The following is an 18,825-nucleotide window of genomic DNA, read 5'->3' as shown; positions in this document are numbered from 1 at the left end:
TCGCACCTTACCTTGCTACAATATTTAATGACTGTATTGATTGTGGTGTGTTTCCTGATCTAATGAAATATAGTAAAATAATACCTTTGTTTAAATCTGGTAGCACTTTTGACCCCTCTAACTTTAGGCCCATTTCAGTACTACCTACATTGAGTAAAATTTTTGAAAAAAATATTTTTGAACAACTTTTGAACCATTTCAATTCCAATAACCTGCTTCATAACAAACAATATGGATTCACTAGAGGTCGTTCAACTATTGATGCAGGTGTAGATCTTATTAAAAATATTTTTCAGGCTTGGGAGGAGTCGCATAATGCCCTTGGGGTATTCTGCGACTTATCTAAAGCTTTTGATTGTGTTGAGCATAATGCATTGTTGAGGAAATTACACCATTATGGTACTAGGGGCGTTTCATTAGAACTTATTAAATCTTATTTATCCGGAAGAATCCAAAAGGTAGACGTTAATGCCGAGTTTACATTACGAAATTAGTGTCATGCATGTTTAGCTCAGTTTCACGAAAGTAGTTTCGATATATGCGAAAGTAATTTCGTTAAAAAATTAGTGTCGCGAAATCAACAGTATCGCAGTAACCATGGCGCCTTCAGCATCAAAGCTATAATTTGCTATATTCAATGTAGCTAAAGAAATGCTTATATACCTACAAACTTTAAAAAAGACTATCAAGAAAAAAAAAAGTTGGTAGATTCGAGGATGGTCAACAAGAAGGCATTTAGGTGCAATGAAGTTAGTCTCTGAATTAGCAGATGAAGATCCTGAGAGTTATAAAAACTATTTTCGAATGAGTGAAGATAATTTTGATTTTTTACTATAGGTGTTTCGGGACCCTTGTCATTGATATTCATTAATAAGATCTATATTTTTTTCTGTACTCCATCATTGGTTTGCCATTTTCAACGCTTGAAGTGCGTCCGAACTAACAATACACACGTCCGCACAGCGCAGGCCCTTTCGCGACATTAGTTTCACGTCGCGTCTACACTATGAAATTAGTTGCATGACACTAATTTCACCAAAAAATCGCGCAGGGCACGAAACTAATTTACATGTATGAAATTAATGCATGCATTACAAAAGTATTAAATTACACGTGAAACTGTTGGTAAAACTAATGTCACGAAATTAATTTCACGCCACTAATTTCGTAATGTAAATTCGGCTTTAAGGAAAGAGATCTTCCGGTGTCTTACTTAATATGGGTGTTCCTCAGGGTTCCATATTGGGTCCCTTCCTATTTCTTGTATAGGTATATCAATGATTTACCAAAGTTTATTGAAACCCGTCACGAGGTCGTATTATTCGCTGACGATACATCCTTATTGTTTAAAATTAAACAACATTTGGAAGAATATGACGATGTGAATGATGCTATCTCGCGCGTGGTACATTGGTTTAGTGTTAATAATCTGTTATTAAATAACAAAAAAACAAAATGTAAAAATTTACCACACCTAATGTTAGACAAGTAGACACTAATATTACTGTAAGTGGAGAGACACTGGAGCTTGTGAATTCGACAGTTTTTCTTGGTATAACAGTTGATCCCAAGCTGCAGTGGGGTCCTCACATATGCAAGCTAGCGAGTAGACTTAGTTCTGCAGCGTTTGCAGTAAAAAAAATACGAACGTATACTAATGAAGATACGGCACGTCTGGTTTATTTTAGTTATTTTCATAGTATTATGTGCTATGGTATTTTGCTATGGGGCAATGCTGCCGATTTCGAAACGATTTTCATCCTGCAGAAGAGGGCTATTCATGCTATTTATAATATGCACCCGAGGGAATCCTTGAGGGACAAGTTTAAGGAAATCAAAATTCTAACTTCAGCGTCCCAATACATTTTTGAAAATTTATTGTACGTGCGTAAAAACATTGAAGAATTCCCCAGAGTCTGCGATTTGCACAATGTGAACACTAGGAACAAACATATGCTTGCGTTTTGAATTGACGGCGGTTTGAATTAAGAAAATAAGCAATTCTTTTAGGGGGCTGGGTGTACAACTTTTTAACAAGATCCCACTATACGTTCAATTACTACCTGTTCATAGATTTAAGAAAACTGTCAAGGAACGTTTGTGCAACAAGGCATATTATACCTAAAGTTAAGGACTATTTACTAGATGGCACTACGTGGGAATGAGGCGTTCGCTCCTGGCCTTTTCATTTTTCATTATTAGTATTAGTTTTTTTTAAATGTATTTTTTGACTTGTTTTTTCCTTTATTGTAAATATTACTATTTATTTAAAAAAAAAAAAAAAATTTGAGAAAAAACAAAAAAAAAGCCCGTTGAGTTTGTTTCGTCGGTTCTTCTCAGGACTGTGCCTTTTTGGAACCTGTGCTAGAGTTAACATTGTTATTTATATTTTGACATTCAACAAGTGTGTCATACTGACATTTATGTTGAAATAAATGATTTTGAATTTGAGTTTGGATGGGTAGATACGAATACACCGGACGTCTTATCCTTTAGACCACGACGACTATTTATAGTTTAGCGAATGATTAATTTAGTTATAATTTAATTAATTTGATCAAAGAGCTTTATATTGAGCAATTTATGTGTGGACTCAATGCATACTTACAGCCCCTGATGATGCTGGTATCCATGATCGATGGTATCTGCTTATAAAGGAATCACCTATAGTAGTACAAACCTACCTACTATACTGGTCTGACTACAATAGAATTAAAAAAAAAACACCACTCAATTCCTTGTTCTCCGATTCTAAAACTTCTTTCTTTAATTTTAAATTCCTCCTAACAATTTCCAATAGCAAAGTTGTGATTGTCGGTCGGTTGATTTTCTAACAGCTGCGCAGGACACCTGACAGCTCAAAGACATCTGCTCCCCGGGTGCATCGATTAACAGATTGGGACCGTGACCCCTGAAGAAAATCCGGCGAGGAACTCAGCATGCTCATATTATGGGCTAGGTTTCACGTCGAACTCTTCGACGATTGCGGTTATCAGAGTTCCTATGCCTTCCAGTGTTAGAGTTGCAAGCGTAACAAAAGTGTTAGAGGATCAGGTGGATCCGTAAGGACATGTGTAGACCGTCGCCGCGTCGATGGTGACTGGCTTAACAGCAGCTACGACGAAGTGGTTAACCACGAAGAATACTGCATCCCATTATCGAAGTAGTGTTCTGACGCTGACGCCTGTTTTTTTTATTGCTTAGATGGGTGGACGAGCGCACAGCCCACCTGGTGTTAAGTGGTTACTGGAGCCCATAGACATTTACAACGCAAATGCGCCACCCACCTTGAGATATAAGTTCTAAGGTCTCAGTATAGTTACAACGGCTGCCCCACCCTTCAAGCCGAAACGCATTACTGCTTCATGGCAGAAATAGGCGGGGTAGTGGTACCTACCCGTGCGGACTCACATGAGGTCCTACCACCAACATGAGGTCCTACCACCCGCATGAGGTCCTACCACCTGATACCTCCTGATACTTGATAGACTTCAGACCTGGATCGTCGTCTTTGACGTCCGTCATAAATCAGGGTATTCTGACAGTTTTCAAATACAGGACTGAAAGATGTCAGTTTGAGACGGGTGTAAGATTTGTAAAGTGTTATCTTACTATAGTTTACATTAGATTGTACATTGGCGAGCTTGTCTATTTTCGTAGATGTTAAACGATCTATAAGCCACAAGCATTAAACAGCCTAACACATCGTATTCTCGTCATGAATCCCGCACCACAGATTACACAAATCTTTGTTATAGAAAAATTAGAAACTAAAATGTCATGTTAACCTGGTCATAAAAAATTCTAAAAAAATAATGTCAAGATCAGTTATCGACAATGATGGTTTTACCTTAGTAAAATCAAAACGCTCCTCAAAGAATAAACAAACTAAAATACCGGAAAAATCATTCTCATTCACCAACAGTGATATAGAAATAAACATATCGAAAACTGTGAGGTAAAAAGTAACAATTCAAATCAGTGTCACTTTCTTTTTTAGGTTAAGTGTTAATTGTTTGTTATTATTTTGTAGGAAAATAAATACGGCTGTTGAGGAATTAAAAATTTCAACATATTTTGAGAACGTTGCTAAATCCGTGAGTACCGTTTTGCAGTCCAGAGAAATAGTTGAAATAGTTTGTTTTGGACTTGGTCGCATAGCCGAGTGCAATATATCGAGATACCAATTAGCACTTCTGCTATCACTAAGGGATATTTTTAATATTAATAAAGTGTTCGTTCACGATCCAATTTTCTATAAATCGGAATGCACAGTGCTCCAAGAACTCGGCATTAATGTTATAGAGGAAAATAATGAAGGCCATTATGTAATATCAGATAGTGGTGTCACTCTTGTTTATTTGCCACATTGCCCGAAGCAATTAACCAACAACTTCCTCTGGAGTAATTGGGGTATGAATCTCTGCAATTGTGTATTAATTTGCAATAGCTTTAACTCTCTAATAGAAAATCAACCCAGTCGAGTACTAAAGGAAATTGTGCCGTTTATTAAAAATATATTTCCATATACTTCAGAAATATATTTAGAGAATAACTTCCAATATTCTGATATTTTCAATGATACATCCCTTCACTATTTTCCAAATGACAAATTATTGAATATTGACTCAACTTTTTGGACCAAAAGTTATAAACCAAAATATGATGACAATGAAGATTTTATTTCATCACACATGATTGAAAAGTTGAATATTTCTTGAAGGTTTAAACAGTATGGCATCCATCACTTCGAAGCCCGTGCTTGTTACACTGAGGCGGCTATTATCAGAACTTCGTAGGCAAAGTCCAACAAAGAAGTTAGCTGAAAATCAAATGGTGAGGTACATATTTGATCAGTACCGTAAATACCAGACCACAGATCAGCAATTGTGTAAGGCTATTGATGAAATGCACTTCCGAGCAAGAACTTACCATAATTATTTGCATCACTCGAGGAAATATAAAGAACTCAACACTGAGTTTAAAGGAAAGGGTGAGAGAAGTATTGAAGAGACAGCAAATATGGTCGGATTTAAGCTGCCTCATGACCCAAAGCCATAATTTAGTTTCCAAACTACTATTGTTAAATTATTAGTATTCATGTTTGTAAATAAAATTTGTGAATGTTCTTGCATTTTTCTTTTTCTTTTGAAAATGTTTTAAATGTCTCGGATTTGAATAAATAAGAACTTTCAGTATGGTTAAATTATTGTCCTTTTTCAGGGTGAAAAATGGCCAAACATTTCAACTTTGACTTCATGCATGTAATTAAAAGTAAAACGATGACATTTTTTTTAAATTTTAAATTTCTTTTTTAATCCTACCACATAATAATATGATGAGAGATATTTTATAACTGGATATATTTATGATTATATAAAATAACTGTCTATGTATTGGTTGTTTGTCATCAGTATCTTGATCTAATGCTATTAAATCAAATGTATTTACAAAGGTGGTAATCAAAATTACATTGGTTCCATGATGTGTCACATCTAGGGTAATAAATGAAATAAAAATCTACTACTGAGACTAAGTCAAAAGGATCCCTTTTCTCCATTTGGATATGGAACCCTAATAAAACAAGTTAATAGTTTATAGCATTTAATAAATTCTCAAATTTCCACATGGTTTTTTTTACACATTTGGACAATAAATCCAGGGTAATATGTCCTATGTATTTGTTTAAAATAAAGCATAGGAACCATATTCCATAATATTAAGTGACCTAAATGTGTATACGCCTTAAAACTAAGGAAAATAAATCCGACTTGGAGCAAAAGCGCTTATTGTGTGTATTCCCTTTCTAATAATTTGGCAATCGTTTGTAACTGCATGTTGCTGGTACCCTCGTAAATTGTACCAATTTTAGCGTCCCTATAGAATTTTTCTTGCGGAAAATCTCTCGTGAAACCAACGCCTCCCATGAAGTCTATGCATTTTGAAGTTAACGTTTGTGCGATTTCTGTAAAAAAAAAGAATTGTCAAAATATTTCACTGTCAAAAATCGTATGTAGATGTTTTTAAATTTTAAAATTCGTCGTATAAGAATTGGATTTTTATCTGTAGTTTTATCGGACAAACGAACTAATGTACAAAGAAAAATTGACCTTAAAGTGATGTCGAATTATTATTATCTGTCTCGATTGTATTAAAACAGACTACTCTATTAATTAAACTGGAACGCACGACTGCTCCATAACCGAACTGTACTTCGCGATGATTAACCAACTTTTTTAATTATTGCTATATACTCTTTTTCAAACGGGGTTCAAAGGGCAGCTTTCTTGGAGGACGATGTCTTAGTTGTTCCTCTGGCATTGCTAACAACCATGGACGCGGTAGATATTTATTATCGAATAGGCGCTATACTGTCATCGACGGCAATAATTAAAGACACATATCTTAATAAATTTGGGAGGCTTAATTTTTATATTGTGTTTTGCGCGAACACAGGAACTCTTATTGTTACTATCTGTACCATGATTCAAGTCACGGTATAGTCTCCACTCAGTCCCACTGCATTGGGCTTGATACACATTAAGCGACGTGAAATAAGACTGTAGGATTGGCAAGAACGGAACGTATGAAAAGAGTGTCTAAGCGTTGAGATGTGAGCGAGAGAAAAACGGAAAGAAAGGGAAAAGAGAATGACAGACGAGAACGACAGCGAAAAGAACGATGGCGAAGACGATTAAAATGAGCAAGGCGTAAAAAAGGTGTTTTTTTTTTTTTTTTCCACAGGAGAAAATCGCCGGATCCCCACCCGCGCGGCAGGTGGGGTATGTGGGAGTTGAACCTCACTAAAAACTCCTGCCGCTCACAACCGGCGCCCTACCTCGGACCGGGCCGGAGCCCAGTCGGGGCTATTGAAACGGCGGGACAGGGTTGACGCAGAGCACATTACATCCATCCCACCGTCCCACGGACGCCGGACCGGTGGCCGCCAGCGACACGACCACCGGTTCCCTCGTTCAGCGGGCCGAGAGCCCGCTTTGATGGCGCCGCGTTACACCTTCCCCCAGAGCGGTCGGGGGAACGCGGTCTACCATCACCCGGCTTCCTATTGCGGGTGAGCGTGCAGAGCACGCCACCCCACGTCTGGGTCCCTCCCCGCACAAAACGGGTGGGACCCCTAGCTCTTAGAGGGCCAGGTCACGGATACGACCCCGTTCCCTACCCCCTGCTCGGCGGCGGCGGGTTTCTGCGTAGTGAGGAGAGCTTTCCCTCACTCGCCCCGCCGCCTCCTTCTGCGAGATGGTGCACTCGCAGAAGTCGAGCATAGCCTTCCATGACTCATCGCTGCCAAGCATCGACGCCACGACGCCAGGCAGCGACAAGTCAGGTCCTATCTTTGCGACCAGGACACGGCGCTGCACCTCCCAAGCGGGGCAGACAGCGAGCGTATGCTCCGCCGTGTCTAGGTCGTGTCCACAATGGTGACACCTCGTCGTCGGCTCAGCCCCTATCCGGCGCAGGTACTTCCGGAAGCATCCGTGCCCGGTCAGCACCTGCACCAGACGAAAGGTGAGACGTCCTTCGCCACGATTCACCCAGTCATCAAAGACCGGGTAAACCGCCTCGACGGTCCGTAGCCCCCACGTGGGGTTGGCCAATCGCCTCGACGTAAAAAAAAAGGTGTTAGATAATGTTTAATTATATAACAGAGGATTATGGAACAGTGGAAGTTTTATTTTATGCGCTGCGATCCCTATTGTACATGATCATACCTGAAGCAAAATATTTAGCCATCGCGGCTTCTTTAACGAACTCGTGGCCGTGTTCTTTCAGTCTAGCGGCATTGTATGTTAGAAGACGGGCCGCTTCCAACTGTGTCTGCAGGTGTGCGATTTGGTAGCTGATGCCCTGAGGATTTAATTTATGCCAACTTTTATATAGACTAATAGTATACAGCTTACTTTTCATTATCTGCATAACGCAATGAAACAATAGAGCAACGAAAGTATTTTTTTTAAAAATATCTATGGACTTTTTCTATTGCGTTGTTAAATGACTCCAATGCATTGTTAACAACGTCACTCACCTTGAAACATGGGTTCGAAATATCTAACGCTCTACCATCGATAAATTAATCAATCAGCAAAATCTTCAAATTTTTTTGCCCGTTATCATTGTAATTTGCTTATTGGCGCGAAGCTGTCATTCGTTTCGAATTGAAGGGACTTAAGAAGACTTACCTGAAACTCGTAAATCTTTTTTCCGAATTGTTTCCTTTCTAGTGTGTAAGGAATCGTTGCGTCCATACAGCCTTGACACAGACCAATCATTTGAGCCGCGATACCAATCCGACCTTCGTTCAAGAAACCTGCCGCGTACTTGTACCTAAATAAATATTTATATTGTATTGTAAAAGTGACTTGATGGAATGTTATGAAGAAAAAAATACAGAAACACACACATTGTTATTTAACGGGTTTCTGCCAAGATTATCACATTTCACGAATTCCCGATAGTTCGGCGTGATGCAACCGCTATGATAGCGGGTAGAATGAAGACTGCAGGTGTTATTTAATTTTGTCTACCCTCTTTCTAATCTATTTTCCTAGAAATAAAGTAGATTTGTTTGCGTAACTCATTAAATATGGAAATCGTGGCAAGAACCCGTTAAATAATAGTGATTGTAAGGTATCTAACTAAAGTTTATAACTAAGTAATATGCTTAAAATAATATGTATTAAATATAGGTAACAGTTACAACCAAGAAAACTTACGAAAACTTAGAATTCTTAAATGAAGTAAGAAATTAAATGGGTTGTGAAAAAAGGAGTTCTAAAGTCTTCAATTAAGATACTTAACACTTATTCATTCTGATCATAAGTTCAAGATTCATTTTCAATTAATTAATTTTGGTTGTTTACAAACAAACATTATAACATTTATAACGTATAGATTGAGAGTGTAATTCATGCCCACCCTTTTCCATATTCTCCAAGGATACTCGATTCGTGCACCTTCACATTGTCGAAATGTACCATGCATGTGCCTGAAGCTCTGATGCCCAATTTGTTTTCAGGCTTGGCAACACTGAGGCCAGGAGTTTCACGTTCAACGATAAAGCAAGTGATGCCCTTGTAACCCTGAAAAAATTTGATCAAGCACAAGATATACGTTAAAGTACAGAGTAAAAAAAAATGGATAGGCTGATTGTTATGAGGCAAGGGATTTTAAAAATAACTCTGGATACGAAACTAAATTTACAAAATTAGAAAATTTATTTACCTTGGAAGGATCACCATTGGCCATCACTAGAAAGACTCCAGCGACATCAGAGTTCGAGATCCACATTTTAGAGCCGCTAATGATGTAATGTTCTCCTTCTTTTTTGGCAACAGTTTTCAAGGCAAAAGCGTCTGATCCTGAGCTGGGCTCTGTGAGACAGAAACTGCCAGCCTAAAATATTTGCAATCAAATAAAATTTATTTGAAATTTTCAAGAATATGTATCTGCTAATTTTATTAACTCATCGTTAATCATCATTTTGTTAGGTATATTGATACGCAACATTCTTCGGGTGTACGAAAGAGGATTACCAGATACTAATACGTTGCCTGTATACAAAAACAAAATTGCCAGCTTCAAATATAGAAATAAGTTTTTGTAGTATTCTGGTTCTGATTGATTCATAAATACTAAGGCTTTTTTTTATTAATTCAAAGTATGTCTACTGGTGCCGGCAAATAGAGAAATCTAACTCAGAACTCCACGAATTTAGAGCCAGGGGACTTGTCGGATCCAAACTGCGTCTACCGCATTTGGTACTTAATTGTGTTATTGTGTTAATACTGAATTATAAACTCACATATTCCGTGCAGAGTTTCGTCAAATATTTCTTTTTTTGTTCTTCTGTACCTAGCTTCATGAACAGAGAGTTGACTAAGGTGTTGTGAATGTCGACGTAGGCGGCCACGGCTGGGTCCACTCGAGACAGCTCCTCCACCACTAACATCATTGTCAGGAAATTGCAGCCGGAACCGCTGTATTCTACCGGAGTTTCGATGCCCATCAACTGAAATTCGCAAGAGAAGCCTACATTTGTATGCAATCCTTTTAGATTGGTAGTCCCGGTGGCACCACATCAACGAGAATGATTCTCTCCATTTTGGCTTGTGAGGTTTTTTGCAGCACTATCCTGATAAATGTGATGGAAGGTAGTTTGAGAATTTGTAAAAATGTTTCCCTATCGCTATGTTTGTAAAATCGGCAAAGACGGATCAGCACTTTAGCACAAAGAGTATTTAAAATTTAATGATGTTGATGTTATTAGGTATCTGCAGCGTAATTCTAGATCACCTATCAGACTATTTTATATAGAAACGATGATACACATTGAGGGGGTGCAGGTTATTTAGTTTAAGCGACATTTTTGCAACTTTACGGGAGATCAATAAAGTTTAAAAATTTGAAAAAATATCACGACAAAAAACTTCTTCAGCCATTTCAATGGAGTACCTAAACTTAATTGAAGTTCAATTGAAAACATCAACCTGCTGATGATAATATTAAATGAAAAGCACTTTTAATTACAAAGATAAATGTTGCGTATTAACGAAATAGCCCCCTCGATATGAAAATGAGGTATTTTAAATACTTAGGTAACTGTAATGACGTCAACTTTGACCAGTTTTTCAATTGTCCTGAAATGCATCTTGACTTGACAGGAACAGTTAAGCGAGAGAGATACCTATCATATGCTCGAAAAACATATCCAATACAATTGAGATTTGAGTTGGTTATTGCAGTCTCTGGATGGCGTTAACTACCTACACTATATAGGATTTTTATAACATTGTACTACATACTGCAAAACAAAAAAATATCCATTGAAACTCACCCCATTATCGAACAACATCTGTCGGATACCATCATCGATGCGATGTTCATCTTCCATTTTCTTCACAAGCGGACTTATTTGTTCGGTCGCTAGTTTCCGTACTGAAATTAAAATAAATAAGTATGTAATTTAATATTGTTAAACATGATAATCGTGAGATTTTACCAGTGGGAGTTGTGAGTCCGTATTAGCTACTAGCATCTACCCTATCCTTTCCCGGAAAAGTATACGCTCCACGTTTGAAACGATGGCCTCTTCTATAAAGTCATTGACTTTTCACGTTATATCCGGACTCCTCACTAGCTAATCTTCATCAATTACTTCGACTTTTTTTATATACAGCTTACAATTCACCTTTCCGTGTTTATAAAGTTAGGCCTTATAGAGATTTTTAATAAGAGTAGTGAAATTATCGTAATAGTATAGTTATGCGATGGTAGGAGATTGTAACATATCGCCCCGTCTCCAACGAACATCGCAATAGCCTATACAATAGCCGTCTTATTATGGCTAATCTGAGACGAGAGCATACAACTAAGGTCTCCTCAGGATGTACCTACTATTTCTATATCGTCAATCTCCAAGATGGGCGATGGAGATCTACATTTAGATGTAACTCGTTTGCGCATTTTAACAGTAATTAAAAAAGGTTATATACGTGAGAAGCCACGAATAGATTATGAGTGAACAACTGGTCTTCAATTTTGAAGATACTTAACGCTCATTCAGATATAGTTCCCAAGTTCCCGTCCAGGCGTAGCTAGAATAGTCCCCAAGCTACCAGCTAATAGGTAGGGAAAAATTTAATTAAAAAAAACTGCGCTGACCTGGTCAATAGTAAACGGCCATTCTTTTTCTAATCATTAAAAAAAAATACTGAATTTACGCGCAGCTATTGTCTGTGAAGAATATTTCTCCATAAAAATGTTTGTAATTGACAAACAGAAAACATTGTTTGACATTGGAAACTCGACTCTTAGATAATGCACGACCGTGCTGACATTTATGGCTCGTATAGATATCATTTAGGCGACTTACGAGCAATCAAGTTGATATTTATCCAATTTGATAAAATAGGTGGTTATCTAAATTCTTTGTTGGTGCATGTGTGCCCGCGTGCGCACTAAACGTTTTTTTATAACTTTTTATTGCTTATATGTGTGGACGAGCTCACAGCCCACCTGGTGTTAAGTGGTTACCGGAGCCCATAGACATCTATAACGTAAATGCGCCACTCACCTTGAGATATAAGTTCTAAGGTCTCTGTACCTATAGGACAAATAGAAATCACCTTTCAAAGTCTTCTTGAAGAAATTTACTTGCATGATAATACTATTTTAATTGCTTTTGGGTCTTGAGATACAAAATTTATGATGTTACAAAGCAGAGCATATGTTGTGTATTCTTTATATTTTTTGTTTATGTTAGTTGATTTAACTTCATGAATGATCTTAACTATTTATCATTAACCGCCCATTAGGAATCTTTCTAGAAATTTTTGTGTTATAACTCTCAAAACGTCCGTTGTAATCACGGAATAGCTATTCCGTGGTTATAATCATATTGGATGATACGACTATACCAAAGTATAAATCTTGAAACAGGTAAAATGTATACTTTTTTCTAATTCCGTATTTAGCTTGTGTCAGCGAACGTCTCCCGCACTGAAATCACATTGGATAGTACAATTCAATCATCAAAAATGATAGGTTAGCCTAATGAAAAATGAAAGCGTTCATGCTAATTTATACAAGTCGCTAAGCTAATATATGTTGTCTTGATTTATAGTTCGTTGAGGGAGAATCGATGCAATAAGCTCAGTGAATAGACCCAATTGAGTTTTTAGATACCAGTATCAACTCAATTAGTCGGTGTGGTTTACTGTTCTAGCCCACGGCCACAAAATGTAATCAAAAAATCATTCACGTACACAATAATCGTTTATTTAATTTTATATTCTTATCACATAGATAAAATCTGGGTTTGTTACCAAGTATTTAATGTTTTGTATATTTGTTTATCTAATCTTTAAAAAAAAACACGCCTTTTATTATATTTGAATTGATAGTACCTACCTAATGCGATTTCACCAGCATTAGAATTGAAATATGTAGATAAGACGTAATTGGAATGCGAAGATCACTTCTTGTAGCTCTTTTTTTTGAAACTTTAAATTAAATAGTTTCAAATACAAAGTTTCATTAGAATCTGTTCAGTTTGTGAATGAACAAAACAAAAAACATAATACAAAAAAAAACAAAAAAACGAATATCTTTAAATGCAAATTCGGCCTATACTACATTACTACATACTACTACTACAGATCGAATTTCGTAAATTTTGTGTTTACTTCCAGGTTTCTTTGACTTTTTTGACTAGAAATATCTTGAATGTACGCACATTTATGATACCTAGTGTAAAGCGGTTGACGGAGCTTCTAGACATCAACGTAAATGCCGTCACTTTGGAACTTGAGATCAGTCTCAATTGTATTGTTTAAGGTGGCTTTACCGCCCAAAAAGTATGGAGGGTAGGTAAGGTTAGGACCACCATCTTGTATAAGGGACAAGTTGAGAAAGCGTCGACCTGTAAACAGCAAGTTATTTTTAGACGATTAACCGATATAGCGCTTAGTATAGGAAGTGGAAATAATATGAATATATCAGTTTTAAACAGAGTGAACTGTGATGGATTGAAATGAAGTGTGGTAGTTTATCGCGCTGTTTTTAAAATATTTTTTCCCGCAACTATGGCGCTACCTTAATTACCTCTCTTTCAGCGGACACTTTAAATACAGTGTTATGTGTTCCTTACTTTTACCCACCATACCAAAAAGGCAGTATGACGTCTACCCGTGCGGGCTTAGAATGCGCTATATCTACGACTATAAATTGACAACCTAACAATAGAAGATATGCATGTACAGATAAAAAATAAATTGAACAAGTGTACAATAATTTATATTATACATTTTGCGAAATTAGTTTTGCCCCTAAAATAGTTTTTTTACTAGGAACTCGGCTGTTATTACAGCAAGCGTTTACACTGTTGTTCTTACCTTCTATAATACTAATAATAATAATACCTACTTAATAATCTGATGTCGTAAACCAACGATCATTGATTTGGACCAGTCATTGGTAGCCAAATCAAATTTCAACTCAGCTTAAGTATGATGACCCAACTGTCTGGGGTATATGGTAGACAAGATGTTTGTTTTGTTTCCTTCCTTTGGTAACGAAGGTTTGATCAAGGTTTTAATTAAGGAAAGATTTTTGTCAATATATTGAATTTTGTTTGACGATTAACTTGCGTTATTATTTATTGCTTTTGCTGGCAGATGGGCATATCGTGTACCGGGTGGTGAGTGGTTACCGTTGCACATGGATGTCAATAATGCCGGAGGCACAGCTGAGCCATCGCCTATCATTCAGTACTCTCCGCAAGTCTCCTTTGAAGACGGAAATGTCATAGCGCTCAGGAAACACCATGGAGGAGAATTCATTCCAAGCCCGCATGGTACGTGGTCGGAAAAGAACTTTGGAAACGCACTGTGGATGAATGCAGTGGCTCCAGGTAGTATGGATGAGCTCTATTCCAGTGGCGGGCGGTGCGATGGTAAAAAGGAGACGATGGATCATACGGTACAAAATTCAGAGGGAAGCCAACTCCCTCCGCAAACCCAGAGGTTCAAAACTACTCCACGCGAGACTGGACTTGAGCTTTATAAGCAAAAGATGAACGCGGCAATTCCAAATAGTATCAATGAAATCTACTCCGGGGGCGGGAGGTTATATTCTGTTAACTTAAGTCACCCAATTCGCACGTGATTCTTCTTAATATTCAACTCTCAAAATACATTAAGAAATAAATTGAAATTTTAAATTCTAACAGTAAACATCATAAAAATTATTAATGCCATTGTTGTATTCAATTATATTCTTATGAAAACATGTTTTCATTTCGATAAAACTACATATAACATCAACTTAGATAACACTTTCTTATCGCTCTGACGAAATAAATCGAGGTGCTTGCTTAACAATTAAATGACAAAATAAATGTAATTGCTAAGTTCTACGTACCAAAGATCGCTCGCATCGTTAATAAGATTAAAATAAAATAAGATAAAACTAAGAATTTGAAATAGCAGTGAATAAAATAAAAACAGCATCAACATTTGTCTGGCTGCAGAGTTGTTTAGACATTTTTTGTAAACATCTATGAATTTCTTTGATAAATATAAAATTTTAACAAAAAGGAAAACCGACCTTATCGAAATAACACGAGAACATCATGAATGTTCTCGAATTCACTTATACAAAGATTAAAGAATGTTATAAGGAAGAAGGATTATTATATTAAGGATAACTAAAAAACTATTGGTCAGATCTTGACAAAATGGTACCACATGAGAAACATCAGCTTTGAAATACAACGAGAAAATAAAATTTATAACCCTTTTCTTTTTTGAAATCTATAAAAAAACTGGTCTCACTTTAGGTCGCCTAAATATTATTTAATTGTAACTTAAACTAATTTTATCAATGATGAATAATTTTCATTTTATAATTTGTAACGTTATTTACGTTTTACGTTCGTACCTCTAGACGATTTACTTTCTTGCGAACGGCTAAGATGCTTTAATAGAAATTTGAAAATTGCCTGAAAAGCTAGCCAGTGTACACTTGTAAAATATATGTCTTAGTAGATTCACCATAACGTATTCATTCTACTGCGCCAAGATACTAGGGCAAATACTTCGTTTGAAAACATTACAGAACAGATAACTAATGTGTTATCTATCGCTTTTGGCCTAAGTGGGGGTGGCTCGAACTATGCAGTGTATAACTTTAACGATAGTGAACTGTACCTACTTCACTTTTTTATTTTACGTTGAAATAAATCTTGATAACGTTTATTGAAATATTTTTTTTATTGCTTGGATGTGTGGACGAGCTCACAGCTCACCTGGTGTTAAGTGGTTACTGGAGCCCATACACACACCTTGAGATATAAGTTCTAACGTCTCAGTGTAATTACAACGGCTGCCCCACCCTTCAAACCGGACTCACAAGAGGTCCTACCACCAGTAATTACGCAATTATAATTAGATAATATCAATCACATTTTGATAATCTTTAATTGTCAAAATGTGATTGATATGCCTCATTTTTAGTTTCTTTAATTTTTTTTATAAGTGAGGGATTACTTGTGGCCCAGAGGCCTTTTCCCCAGGACAAGTGGGCGAGCAAAGGCTCAGCCAGGAGGAGTGGGATTTGCTAACAGCTGCCCGAGCGCCTCCAAAGGAGACCTAACAATTCAAGAGCAACTGCTTTTAATTTTAAATTCAATTCAAAGACTATATATCCTTTAATGTCGGTGACGTAAAGGCGACTAAAGGATTCATCGAAGAACTAGCGACAGCGTTCTCACATTATTATGCTCATCTCGTGTTAGCACACTATGAGCTCTTATCTTGTGAGTACCACAATCGAGTCTGTTTCTGCCATGTTGCGTTCTAGTTTCAAGGGTAGGAGAACTATTTTGTGACACATTGACCCATTCATGGTTCCATATTCAAGTACATAGCGGTATTTATGTCTGACTATATTGTAAGTATACTGAGACCTCAGAACTTATATCTCAAGGTGGGTGACGCATTTACGTTGTAGATGTCTATGGACTCCAGTAACCACTTAGCACCAGGTGGGCTGTGAGCTCGTGCACTCATTTAAGCAATATAAAAAAAAAAAAACGATGAGTTCCGGTAAATCCTTGAGAGTAGATTGAGTTTGCATATCTACAGAGGATAATTGAAGTAGACATACTAGTAATAGGTGACAGTGTTATCGGACTACAGAAACCACAACCGAATGTCAACACCTCTAAGAAGATAAGTCAAGTCTTAGTAGCATGAAAGTATCGACTGTCCTATCCTGTTTACCATAGCGCAATATTGTTTCGAGACAGAAATAGGAAGGATGGTGCTTATAAGTGCGGCATAAACGTTTCTCTTTCGTAACTCTCTACTCTCTACCACCACCACTTAGAAGCATAAGCTATGCTAAGCTAAGCTATGATTAGACTATAACAAATGAAGGGGGGATTTAGTAGCAACCGTGGCTTGAGGTAGCTGGAAGTCGCTCTTCTCGCTAAACATATACCGAGGATCCTCCTGGTTGCTGTGGGATCATTACCTGATTGATAACGTTACATTTTTTGCGACACGTAGCGTGTCATGACGTTTGAAACAAAGCAATGAAGGGATTCAATCCATGTCCCACGTTGGGAGCCTCTAATCCTTTACTTTATTAGCAGTACAATCACATTAGTACCAAATAATTTGAAGAATCTTGCTCTAACAGGCGATATTTGTCGACTTTTTCGCAACTTACAATAAACAAGCGGGCTACATAAGTTATGAGGTAATAATATGTGTGTTTGAGGTAAACAATGAAATTACCGCTCCTAAAATGTATGAATTATATTTATTATCATACTCTATGTATGGTAATGAATATTGGCGACCACTTATGAATATTTATTCGAATTGTTTTCGTATCTACAGTATTTTGTAACTGCATCACTGTTAGGCAATTTGCTGATGTTGCAAGTACATTATACGCTATGATTGTATTCTAATGACATACAATATTCTATTTTAAGTGGACATTGTGATTTAAAATGTCCGCACAAATATTTAATATTCCCACACATATTATTTAAGTTTAGCTACAGTAAATAATGATTTTGAATAATCTACGAAACCAATTCAAAAGATTTCAACAAAAGATTGTATGTAATTCAATATCATTCAATTTAAGATAATCGAAATTGATTACTTGTTTCCCTCATGGCGAGTTCATCTTCTGTCAGCATGGTCAAAGGTCGTGGGGTTACTTCTGTGCTGTATGCTTTCATCTGAGTCTTTGCTCCAACGGCAGCCATTGCCTGGGACCTCCATTGTTCTAAAATCTGGAAATCGCGCCAATTTTAAATGAAGAATTTCGATTCTGTTTTTTGTTTTTTTTTTTTAAATCAGAAATGAGCACGATGTAATTCACACACCTTGTTGCCAACAACGCGTCGTAATGGGAACATTTTTATTCTATTTGCATTAGCGCTATGGATACGAGCCGCTTCTGCGCTTGCGATCTCGATTAAGACTGGTTCACAAGTCGGCTCTTTCGCTCTTTGGGAGACGGTTTCGTGTCTCGCTCGCACGGAGATAAAAAGCGTCCATAATAATAATTAATGTATGGTCTAATAATATTGTTTTAATTTAACTAAGGCGACCTTCGATGTTTCGATTATGGATTACGTAATCATAGTGAATTGTGGTAACATTCGTTATAAAATTTTCATAATATATTCGATATCGTTACGCCGCCGCGGCGTCGTATCGTTATGAGCTATTTGTACCTACGTATTGTTTATTTTTTTTTGTATGACACGACGACGCTATTCTGACGGTTTACTTTTATTAATATAGTATGAGTTTTTACGAGTTTACTTTCATAAAACTTTGTGTTTTTGCATGCAGAATTTTTTATTTGATTTCATAAAATAGAAGTGATTTAAATTTATGAATAATTCAAAACGTCACCACGCAAAAAAATGCAAACGAAGAAGTTTTAAAGGCAGTTTTTCATATTTTACAAAACCTTTAAAAATTGCTTCGTATTGAACGCGTCCATGGTCAGCCAATAATCACTAATGTCAAAACGTTAGTAATAGCCTAATATCTTATAATAGCCCGGCTAATAGGCTGTGAACATTCGCGAGGAAACTTAGGAATATGCACATATAGTAATGACAATGATACCTAGGTTTACGTAACGGAAGAAATCGTCGGAAGATGCTCACGCTTTCGGTAATGCGGATGTGTGTGTTGCAGCTGAACCTAAAATACTGGTATGTACTGAACAACCGACGTCTGAACCTCGCCAGAGGCAAAACTCTGTCGAAGC

At 37.0% G+C, this 18,825-nt stretch overlaps 3 protein-coding genes and 1 long non-coding RNA gene across 4 annotated transcripts; 3 read left to right on the top strand and 1 right to left on the bottom strand.

Moving 5' to 3' along the window:
- The first annotated feature begins 3,756 nt into the window (after window positions 1-3,756).
- LOC149500199 (SRR1-like protein) lies at window positions 3,757-4,730 on the top strand. The gene is made up of 2 exons (XM_089737743.1): window positions 3,757-3,958; window positions 4,034-4,730. Exons 1-2 carry the CDS (start codon window positions 3,816-3,818, stop codon window positions 4,719-4,721), a joined length of 831 nt encoding a protein of 276 aa, XP_089593869.1. The 5' UTR covers window positions 3,757-3,815; the 3' UTR covers window positions 4,722-4,730.
- A 4-nt stretch (window positions 4,731-4,734) lies between these two features.
- LOC149500198 (protein FMC1 homolog) lies at window positions 4,735-5,134 on the top strand. Its single transcript, XM_089737744.1, has one exon. It carries the CDS (start codon window positions 4,735-4,737, stop codon window positions 5,059-5,061), a length of 327 nt encoding a protein of 108 aa, XP_089593870.1. The 3' UTR covers window positions 5,062-5,134.
- A 457-nt stretch (window positions 5,135-5,591) lies between these two features.
- On the bottom strand, window positions 5,592-18,081 carry Acade (acyl-coenzyme A dehydrogenase). The gene is made up of 9 exons (XM_089737742.1): window positions 17,924-18,081; window positions 17,698-17,830; window positions 10,853-10,953; window positions 9,821-10,027; window positions 9,241-9,411; window positions 8,935-9,098; window positions 8,199-8,343; window positions 7,731-7,866; window positions 5,592-5,965 (listed from the first exon to the last, which is right to left on the bottom strand). The coding sequence occupies exons 1-9, from the start codon at window positions 17,954-17,956 to the stop codon at window positions 5,787-5,789; spliced, it is 1,269 nt and encodes a 422-aa protein (XP_089593868.1). The 5' UTR covers window positions 17,957-18,081; the 3' UTR covers window positions 5,592-5,786.
- LOC149500197 (uncharacterized) lies at window positions 6,442-7,868 on the top strand. The gene is made up of 2 exons (XR_016325252.1): window positions 6,442-6,719; window positions 7,639-7,868. It is a non-coding gene; the product is annotated as an uncharacterized LOC149500197 (long non-coding RNA).
- Window positions 18,082-18,825: the final 744 nt, after the last annotated feature.

The sequence above is a fragment of the Bombyx mandarina genome, chromosome 23 (assembly GCF_030267445.1).
Source record: "Bombyx mandarina strain Sakado chromosome 23, ASM3026744v2".
Classification (NCBI taxonomy): Eukaryota; Metazoa; Arthropoda; class Insecta; order Lepidoptera; family Bombycidae; genus Bombyx; species Bombyx mandarina.
This window is presented reverse-complemented; position numbering and strand designations above follow the sequence as displayed.